At 48.0% G+C, this 10,836-nt stretch overlaps 1 protein-coding gene across 1 annotated transcript in view; it reads right to left on the bottom strand.

The window, feature by feature from the left end:
• The window catches only part of SMARCC1 (SWI/SNF related, matrix associated, actin dependent regulator of chromatin subfamily c member 1), a 61,354-nt gene that overhangs the window by 27,956 nt on the left and 22,562 nt on the right, over positions 1 to 10,836 (bottom strand). The window contains exons 15-19 of the mRNA XM_019616729.2: positions 8,873 to 8,944; positions 4,365 to 4,478; positions 3,377 to 3,530; positions 2,609 to 2,722; positions 2,012 to 2,071 (exon numbers count right to left, since the gene is read on the bottom strand). Of these exons, the coding sequence (XP_019472274.1) occupies positions 2,012 to 2,071; positions 2,609 to 2,722; positions 3,377 to 3,530; positions 4,365 to 4,478; positions 8,873 to 8,944 (514 nt within the window). The remainder of the gene's footprint in view (positions 1 to 2,011; positions 2,072 to 2,608; positions 2,723 to 3,376; positions 3,531 to 4,364; positions 4,479 to 8,872; positions 8,945 to 10,836) is intronic.

The raw sequence follows: 10,836 nt of genomic DNA, 5'->3' as shown, positions 1-10,836 counted from the left end.
ACAAGCCCAGCTCCCTCAGCCTGTCTTTGTAGGGAGCTGCTGCAGCCCTCTGAGCATCTTTGTGGCAAATCCCAGCCGCCATGGGCTTCTCATGGCACACACCTGCAGGTATGATGTAGTGCAGAAAACAAAGCCCTCCTGCTTTCCACCCGTCTCCCTGTGACACCTGAGTTTCCCTAAGGAAGCAGGAGCGTAGATTCATTAAGATAAGAACAAACCACTGAGGTCACCAAGTCTAAGTCAGCCCATCTCCAGATGCCCACTGCACCACGTAGCTCTGTGATGGGCCAGCCCTGCCCAGGGAAGCTGTGCTGCAGCTGAGGTGAGCTGGGGGAAAAGAACACCGCAGGACCTTGCAGCCCACAGGGCAGACAACGAGGGGAGGGACTTCAAAAGCTCAACAGAAGAATGATGTGGATCAGACAAGCTTCTCTGGAACTGAAGTTCCCAAACTGCTCAGGATCTGCTCTCCAAGCCTCCTCCCAGCCTTGCTGCAGTGTTTAAAGCAATGTGACACTGCTCAGTTCACTGGGTCAGACTCGTGGGGAAGTATCTATTCCACACTCAGCATTCGTTCCACTTCCCCTAAATCCATCTAGCTACGTGTCATTGCTTCCCCACTGCAACCACTCTGGCATATCAGATCGAGCTCTGCTTTTCACAGCCACGTAGCAGCTTTGTACTCACTCTCCTTCACTCCTTGTTAGATTTCTGTTGTCCTACTAGAAATAGCTGAGAGCTCTGCAACACCACGGAGAGGCAGAGCTGTGGGGCAGGGAGGGAAACCCAACCCCTCCCCATTGCTCAGCCAACAGGAGGAAGGATGGGCATTATTTTAGATAATTATCTTAGATACCGTTTACTCTTTGGAACTGCACCACACATATATTTGCCCAAAGCTGCCCTGAGGATTTAATTGGACTGAGCTGCCTCGTTACAGCTGCATTACTTATGCTTGAACTGGTATTCTCTCTTTACTGATTTATTCATAGGTTAAATCCACGAAGAATGAGAACATTAATAATTGAAATTCACATTAAATACATTTGCAATCTCAAGACTTTGTTTGTTTTTCTGAAAGAAAAATGAATATGCTGTCTGGACTATTTCATTAGGTTGCTGCTTGCTATGTGTGAGTGTAAGGCACAAACATTTAATATTAATAACAGGAGTAAAAGAAGCCAGCACATCAGGATAAGCCCTGTCAGAACACCACATCTTCACTGCTTTCCCCCGTAAGCAAAGTCCTTCCCCAGGCTGCTAGGAAGGCATGGAGCAGTGTGCAGACCGGCACCCAAACCTGGAATGAATTAACGTGCTGGATGAAAGGGCTACCAAATAAAAAGCTTCCTTTACTAATAGGCAAAGCACAGGAAAACAGTCTGCGTGTTAAATAATTCAACTTCCAAAGTGGCTGCTTGCAGCTCCCTGAACATGTTATGGCTTACTGGAGAGCTTGTAAAGATCAAGAGAACTTCACAATGTTCTTAGGTGCAGATAAAGCATTCCTTGAAGGGCATGGTGTGCTGCTAAGTGCTGCTCAATGCAAAGACCTCCCTGCACTGCAAGATCTGCTCTGGACTTTGTGCAAACATTCCTAAGCATTTAATTTCTGGGTTGCAGCTACAATCAGATAGAAGCAAACCTCAAAGAACACGACGTCCCTCAGCACACAGATGCTTCCACTCTATCTGTGTAGCAGCAGTGCTCTGGTAGAGAAGATGGTCAAAGAAAGAGATACAGTTTCGAGGGAGAACTGCAACCTTTTACCAGCCCAAAAGCCACAGCAACAGCACACAGCCTCCTGCACACACATAACTCCACCTCCCATCTCTCCAGCTGCTGGGTCTCAGAATTGCTTCCCACTGTAAACAGCTCCAGCAAAAGGATGTCGTTGTCATCATCCACCTCAACTTCAAAAAACTACTAAACCTACATGTCCATTTTCCTTATTGTGTAATATCCTGCATGGTTTTGTCTCCTGGCCTTCAACTTTCCCCCATGAACTTACTTCTAACAGCAGCAGCGTCTCCTGCTCCGTCCATTCTCTTCCAGCACTGGCACCTTTACTCTACAAAAAATAAGGAAAACATGAAATACTGATTTCTTTGTGCAGAACTTTAAAAAAATAATAATGGAAGGAGAAGAATCTGTTATCTGACCCACTCAGATATTCACCTTCCACAACGTTACCACTACAGCAAACAAACCCCTGCTTATCCCACAGACACGTTCACTGCAACACGTTGCACTTTGCTGAGAGATTCTCAGTTCTGTACTCAAGATTCTGCTTGAAAAATTCTTGGTTCTGTACTGAATTATTTGACACCTGGCTGACTTCAGAACGTTTTAACTGAAATTAAAATATCAAATAAGGATAACATGAATTCGGTGCCTGCAGACTGACAGCACTGAATAGTTTGGAACAGACACGTGGTCCTCTCCTACAAAACTGCGTATCCAACATGAATACAGGGAGGCATCTCAGTGTGAGATCTAAAGTGGGAATCTAAGAGTAACAAGTCATTTCACTGTCATCTAGAGGAGGACAACTGAGGAAGAATGCTTAATAGAAGCCACAGGGGAAAAGAAATCCAAATGCACTTACCTTTGCTAAAGTCTTTTTTGAGTAAATGTCCGTGCGAAGTCCGAAGTTCTGCAGGTCAGTGGGTTTCTCTTTGTTTTTCTCGGGAAAACTCAGCATCTGCTGAGCAGCTGGGATCTGTGAACAAACATGAAAGGAAGGACAGAGGGTCAGGAGCTGAAAGGTATCCTGAGTTTTCAGACAAACGTTGAGCAGAACACAGAATCAACAAAACAGCTCAACACGATGACTTATGGAGATGCCTTTACACAGCACCAGCTGCACACAGTGCAGGACTGGTTCAGGAGAGAAGGCTCCAGGGAGACCTCAGTGTGGCCTTCCAGTACTTGAAGGGAGTGGATAAACAGGAGGGGGAACGGCTGTTTGTGAGGGTGGGTGGTGATAGGACAAGGGGAATGGTTTTAAAGTGAGACAGGGGAGGTTTAGGTTGGATCTGAGGAGGAAGTTTTTCCCCCAGAGGGTGGTGAGGCACTGGAACAGGTTGCCCAAGGAGGCTGTGGATGCCCCATCCCTGCAGGCATCCAAGGCCAGGCTGGATGTGGCTCTGGGCAGCCTGGGCTGCTGGTTGGTGACCTGCACACAGCAGGGGGTTGGAACTGGATGAGCACTGTGGGCCTTTGCAACCCAGGCCATTCTAGGATTCTATAATACGATATGACTCAACAGGCCTGTTTCTGAGCTCGTGGAAGATGTTCAGCACGTGCAGACAATATTCCCCTGCATGACACTGAGCAGAGCTGCCTCCCACCCCCAGGGCAGTGCAGGGCTCACCTGCGGGGTGCGGATGTGCAGAGGCATGAGGCCGGAGGGCGTATCTGCGAGCACGTTGAAGTGAGGGGTGGGAGGAGGGCCCATGGCCATGGGGCGGCTCTCCGGGTCCACCTGGTAGTTGATGAGACCCCACTGCTCCAGAAAAGCATGCACTCTGAAACAAAAGGACAAATCCAAATCTTAAGAAATAAAGCAAGACTGCAAAGTCAGCCAAACAATAGGCTTTGGTTTTGGATCAGATAGGCTCATCAGCTCCTACAGATCTTCACTGATCACAAGAGCAATAAATATTACATACTGCGTGGACCTGACTATCACTTCAGCATGATACCTAAAATATAGCATGGTAACAGAACAACAGGACATTTAATTAAAGACGAAGCAAAGCTAGGCTGCACACGTGGAGCCATCTGCAGGCATCATACCAATATGAGGGCTGCACAACCCCTTTCTTTCTTCTCTCACCTATCCGTAGCTGTTCTTCATTGGATCTACCATCAGTAACTTTCCATCAGTGAAGAGATTACAGGGCTCTGCTGCACCTTACAACTTAAAACTGGTGAAACAGATAAAACTGCAAACCCAGGAATCCTGAAAAAAGCTCCATGTGCTTAATAAATAGCAGACACTAAAGGTTAAGATCCCAACTCCGTAGGTTCAGTGAGCACCCAGAGTATCACAAATAAAGGACAGTATAACATACTCTGGTTATAAGAAGAGGCCGAACAGACTGCTGATGAAACAGCACAGTGACTGCAGGATGGATGGGTCAGGCTGGATGGGCTCTGAGCAACCTGACCTAGCTGTAGGTGTCCCTGTTCAGTGCAGAGGAGTTGGACTGGATGACCTTTAAAGGTTCCTTCCAACTCAAACTGCCCATTCTATTGCCCACACCTATCTTGTCTACCAGGGCATTTTCATTGCTAACTCAGCCCTATTTCCTTTTCTTCTAGTGAAAGCAGTGGCTGAAAGATGGATGTTTCCTCACCTCATGACAGCACACACATCTCCAGTCAGGTTCCTCCTGCAGGCAGTGCTGGTCAGGTACTCCTGGGGGTTCAGGCGGTAGGTGTCGATCATGAAGTTGCGGTAAGCCAGGTATCTGGAAGAGGTGGTACAGAGCTCATGTTGGATGCTGATGCCTAACAGAGTTTCACAGAATCACAAGGTTGGAAACGACCTTTCAAGATCATCCATGATCTTGGCAAGATCATCCAGTCCAACCACCTTCCCATCACCGCTGCTACCACAAGCACTAAACCACATCTCACAGCTCCTCGTCCAGACGCCTCTTGAGCACTGCCAGGGACGGTGACTCCACCACCTCCCTGGGCAGCCATTCCAGTGCCTGACCACTGAGAGAAAAAGTTCTGCCTTATGTCCAACCTAAACCTCCTCTGGCACAACTTGCGGCCATTTCCTCGGGTCCTGTTTGTTGCCTGGGAGAAGAGGCCAAACCCCTCTTCACGCCAACCTCCCTTCAGGAGGTTGTAGAGTTCAATGAGGTCTCCCCTGAGCCTCCTCTTCTCCAGACTGAACAACCCCAGCTCCCTCAGCCGCTCCTCATAGACTTGTGCTCCAGACCCCTCACCAGTTTCATTGCCCTTCTCTGGACACGTTCCAGGGCCTCAATGTCTTTCTTGTAGTGAGGGGCCCAAAATTGAACACAGCACTCAAGGTGCAGGGGTATTCAAGTACTGGGGATGACCACCTCCCTGCTCCTGCTGGCCACGCCATTTCTGATGCAGGCCAGGATGCTGTTGGCCCTCTTGGCCACCTGGGCACACTGCTGGCTCGTGTTCAGCCGAGCACCAACCAACACCCCCAGGTCCATTTCCTCTTCACAGTCATCCAGCCACTCGTCCCCAAGCCTGTAACGCTGCATGCGGTTGTTGTGGCCAAAGAACTGCCATAACATCAGTCTGTTCCTTAGATTGGACAAAAGCAAATCTGCAAACAAGCACAGGAAGGATCCTCACAGGAAGACCTGTTCAAAACAGCTTTTTATAAAGAGATTTCTGTCTTCTGTTGAAAATTCAAGGTGGAGATGCCTCGTATGGAGTGCAAATCGTACAGAGAAAGAACACCAACGTGTTTCCCATACAAGACATAAGCAGACAGATGCTGCAAAGACCTGTTCTTGCCAAAATACCAAATCTTCACTTCTGTGTGGGTTATATATTGGACTTGCAGGAACAACACTCTGGGACCAGGTGCTGGACTTCATGTTGAACACTGGTGCAATAGGCAAGAAACAAAAGGGAGCTTCTTCACAGAATGCCTTGGGTTGGAAGGGGCCACAAGAATCATGAAGCTCCAACCCCCCACCAATGCAGGGCCACCAACCTCCACATTTCACAGCAGCCCAGGCTGCTCCATCCAACCTGGCCTTGAACACCTCCAGGGATGGAGCCCTCTTCCACGGAGGGATATCCAGGAACACTTCTGACCACTCCTGGAGAGACTGGGGTGCCAGCTGCTTTGAGAAGTGCACCTCACTGTGCTCCTGGCTGCACAAACAAGCTCGGTACTTACCAGTGAAGCTCACATCAATAGGTGTAGAAGGGAGCCTAAGACAGAAATATCCCTAACATTTATCCTGAAGTGAGCCTGTTTTCTACAGTGACATGACCCATTAGCTGTGACTTGTTATCAGCAAGAAAGATGAAGTCAACTTGTATTTAGCTAAAATCCCTTTTGAGACAGAAAAGAGCCCCAGGCCCTGCTGTCAGAAGGATGAACCTGTGTGGGCTCTGCAAACACAGAGCTTTGTTTGGCCTGAGAACCAAGCTGGAGGCCAGACATTTCCATTCTGAAGGAGGGTTATTTTATTAAAAGGAAAGCACAAAGCCAAGATCACATGCTGCTCCTGCAATCCCTAAATAGCAATAAGATAATGTAGGAACTGGGAGATGAGGAGTCCCTAATCTGCTTCACTTGAAAAGAGAGAACTAGCAGTGATGTTTTGTTGTCAAGTGAGCAAGGAAGCATGAGATTCCACATGAAGGCTGTATCAGTGCAAACCCACATTTCTGGATCCAGCTTCTGCTCTGTAACCAGGTTGAGGGGGAAATGATTCTTCAATTTGTCCTCAAGCTTCGCCAGGAAAATCAGCTGCCCAATAGGAACGGGCAGGCAGCAGAACTCCTTGGGCAGTGGAGTCACAAACTAGCACCTGTTACACAGGAGCTGATGGCAGCTACAGCTACCTCAGCATCTCAGATACATGGAGGAACTCCAAATACAGACTGCAGGCTCAAAATCATTCGTGGTGTCAGAGGTCTCCCAGCCCTTCTCCAGGCGGAAAAGGTTAATTTCTGATTTCTATCACAAGGTTAGATCAGCAGCTTCACAAAATTCAGTTATGTCTGAGCAGAGACTGAGCTCCAAGAATTCCACCTGCAGTCTGCCTGCATTACCTGCTGCAGGAGCAGCAGAATAGAACCACAGAATGGCTGGGTTGGAAGGGACCTCAAGGATCACGAAGCTCCAACCCCCACCAACACAGGGCCACCAACCTCCACATCTCACAGCAGCCCAGGCTGCCCAGGGCCCCATCCAACCTGGCCTTGAACACCTCCAGGGATGGACGGGGATCCACAGCCTCTCTGGGCAGCTGTTCCAGCACCTCCCCACTCTCACACCAAACAACTTCCCCCTCACAGCCAACTGAAATCTGCCCTCCCTCACCTTCCAACCATTCCCCTGTCCTGCTGTTCTCTCCCCTTTCCAAGAGCTGACTCCCCTCCTGTTTTAAGGCTCCCTTGAGGTCCTGCAGGCTGCACTGAGGTCACCCCGCAGCTTCTCTTCTCCATGCTGAACAAGCCCAGCTCCCTCAGCCTGGCTTTGTAGGGAGGTGCTGCAGCCCTTTGAGCATCTGCACTAAGAAGAAACTGAGGAAAAATGCAAATTTGGAGAAGTGCTATGTATGAAAAACACACAGCTCTGCACACATTAGAACAACATACTGAGAAGACTCCTCAAGTATTTTATTTAGCAGTTCATGAGAAAACTGCTTTTAAAGCCCCAAACGCTGCTTTGCAGCAAGACAAAGAGTTGCAACCAAGATGAAGCAGCCACAATGAGAACAGCTCCTTTGTCAAAGTCAAACATTCAATGGAGCTCCGACCCGATTTCCTTGGTGAGCTCTCAGGTTTTGGGTTTACAGCTTTAAGAAAAAGCACACTGCTCAAGAGCCTGATGCTGACTGCCTTCCTTTAATCAATGGCCTTTGGGGATTCCTCTGAATAACTCAGTTTGCTGTTGGAACAAAATGCTCGGGGAAGGCGAGCTGTGCTGTTACTAATGCTCAGAATGACACTGCAGCAGACAGCCAAGGCGAGCATCTGATGCAAAACCACTGGCTTACCTCCTTACATTGCCAAGGCAGAGTGGAGGAGAATCATTCCATGTACAGACCAACAGCATTCAGCTGGTGTTGTGCTGCTTTGATTGTTTTGTAACAGCTTCTCTAAAGCTGCTTAAACAAGTGTGCTTATATTTTGAATGAGGAATGTGTAAGTCCTGTGCAGATCCCACAGGGAGATGAGACAGATTCAGTTTCATCTTAGATTCAACCAAGAGAGCTCCACTGAGATGTCAGTGGCACGTAAGGAACTACAGAGTCATGAGAGGGTTTGGAACCTACTCAAACAAGTGTTTCTCTTTAGCAGGGCTCAGCTCCAGCTCTCTGATTTCAATCAGACTACCCAACATTCACACTCCAGCCCTCACCTGCCCCAGAATTATCCATCACCTGCTCAAGGAACTATGACATCAACAAAAATAGTGTGGAAAATCCATTCCACAGTCTGACACTTCATCCTACAGCTGATGTGGTGATCAGTGCTCACACACAGCTCCCACGTCCCAAAAACACAGTGTGTTATGGGAAGAGGAGGAGAACTATGGGGGTCATTGAGGCTCACAGTACCTTAAATTTTTTAGCCAGAGGGTGGTGAGGCACTGGAACAGGTTGCCCAAGGAGGCTGTGGATGCCCCATCCCTGCAGGCATCCAAGGCCAGGCTGGATGTGGCTCTGGGCAGCCTGGGCTGCTGGTTGGTGACCTGCACACAGCAGGGGGTTGGGACTGGATGAGCACTGTGGGCCTTTGCAACCCAGGCCATGCTGTGATTTTTACAGATATTTTTACAGATTTCTCTGGGAGATACTGGATCCTGTACCTTGTTCAGGACACATTCAACAGTTTGTTCCAACACTGCTTGGAAAAAACTTAGGTTCATTTTTTCTTGATAACTGCTATTAAATGTTGCCTTCGTATTTACAGTAACTCAGACACAATCCAGCTGCAAGCCCTAGAGTCACAGGTGCTCCTTTCTTTCATGCACCCACACTCAGTACCTGCTAAGCACACACAAGGAGAAGCAAGGGAAGGATTAAGGACATGGAGAACTCCCCTGCCATGCTGAGCTCTTGCACACTGACTCTTGCTGTCACTGACACTCATGTTGTACTTCTATTCATGCTGTACTTACATTTCAGGAGTCTTGGACTTGTTTTTTCCATTGAAAAACTCTGGAAGAGCACGGCGCTCAATCACATGAATGCTGTAAGGGAAACACAGAGTTCAGATGGCAAATCCTACACCCTTGCACAGGGAACTCCAACACCTTCCACGGGTATTGAGAGCACACTCACTGCAAGGGCCTCTCTTGGAAACCTGAACATTCCAGCAGGAGCCTTCAATTCAGTACTTCCATTAAAGATACGATGGTTTATTTTCAGCAGAAATAAGGAAATCTGGCCATGCAGGGTCACTGCACCAGCAGATATTAACAAGGGCATTTGTGTTACCCATGGTATGTGTGACACGTGAGGGTCGTGACAGCAAAGTAAAATCACAATGTGAGCACCCAGTCCATATGGACCTTGACTGTACCATTTTTTTTTTTAATCTTAATGAGAAAACTGTGAGGATTTAATCCAGCCAGCCCTGAAAGAGGAGAGCTTCGTAATTCAAAAGATTTCCACTTTTTAAGGTGGCAGAAATGAAGAACTTATTTCCATTAAGATGATGAGAGTAACTCCTAGAATGTCACACACTTAATCCAAATTAACATCTGAAAACTACAGTGGTCCTTGAAAAATAGTTCCTTCTAAAGGAAGCACACACTGCTATTATTATATATTATTATAAAACAAATGCTCTTCCCTTGCATCTTTTCAGTTTTCAGCCAAAAGCACAACCTTCCTTTGGTGCCAACATCATTCATTCTGTTATCCATTCAGAGAACAGAGCTCAAAGAGCACGATTCACCAACAAACTGCTCAGGTTTTACAGCACATAAGTCATTTAGTTCTTGCAGTGAAGTCACCTACAGCACAACAGATTACACTGAAACTGAATTGAGGATCAAATAAATTGCATCTGTTTACTACAAATTTAATTTCAGCAATGAATGCTCTGAAACAGCAGCTTGGAATGCACTTCAGGAGAAGTAGGTTAGAATTATTCTTCCATTTGCTTCAAACCAGAAGCAGTGTTTGCAATGTGGGAGGGCTGCAGCAGTCTGTGCACACTGACATGAGCCAAAAGTGACCTTCTGGCACAGCAGCAGCAGCCACAGCTGAGCTCTGCTGCTCTCCAGGACTGCGGGAACCTCTCTGGGTAGAAGCAGAGCTCAGGGACAGAAACACGTCAGCCTCACAGCTGTGCAGTTATTTCAGCCTCCAACCTAAGTCAGCTCCATGTGCCGGTCATTTCTGATTTGGAGAATCTCAAACCAAAGCCTTTCTCGCATCACAGATGCTTTGAGGTCCCCTTTCACAAGGTGGGTACGGGCACATCTGAGGCAAGGAGAAGTTCATTCTGTTTCTTTGGACCTTCTGTGTCAGGCCTGTAGCTGTGCTTCACGAGCTGATGCAGCTCTCAGGAGCACCAGTACAGCTCCTGCTGCTGCCATGAACACAGACATCTGCAGGAAGCTCCAGCCAGCCTCTCCCCGGGCACCCACACAGTAACAGGAGAGGCATCCCAAAGAAACCAAAGCCCAGAGAGCACACAGACATACCCACGTTCACTTCAGGGAATCCTCACTTAGCTCGAGCTGCAGAGCTGCCTCTCCTGACCTCCAGCAGGCCCCCCAGTCACAAAGGGACTCATCCATTTACAAAGTGAGTTAATGGAGCCTTTCACCCTGCGCTGCAACAGAGCACCTCGAGACTCCCTGCTCAGAAAGAAACTGGAGCACCTGTAAGTTCACACTGTGTGTTCCTTGGCTTTTCTGCTTCTCCAAGCGGAAGAGAACAAAGGACGAGGTGAAGGATGGCTCTACTCGAGGATTTAGGTCAGCTCAACTATGAATGCACACACAGACCAAGCAATCAATTCAAGGCAACACAGTCTGGTTCAGCCTCCAGCTCTGGCTATCTTTATGCTAACAGTACAGACCCCAGCCTCACTCACTGCTGCACAAAGTTATCCACCACGAGCTCCAGC

Source organism: Meleagris gallopavo, chromosome 6, assembly GCF_000146605.3.
Source record: "Meleagris gallopavo isolate NT-WF06-2002-E0010 breed Aviagen turkey brand Nicholas breeding stock chromosome 6, Turkey_5.1, whole genome shotgun sequence".
In the NCBI taxonomy this organism is placed as follows: domain Eukaryota; kingdom Metazoa; phylum Chordata; class Aves; order Galliformes; family Phasianidae; genus Meleagris; species Meleagris gallopavo.
The sequence above is the reverse complement of the archived record's forward strand: the minus strand, read 5'-3'. Positions and strand labels throughout refer to the sequence as shown.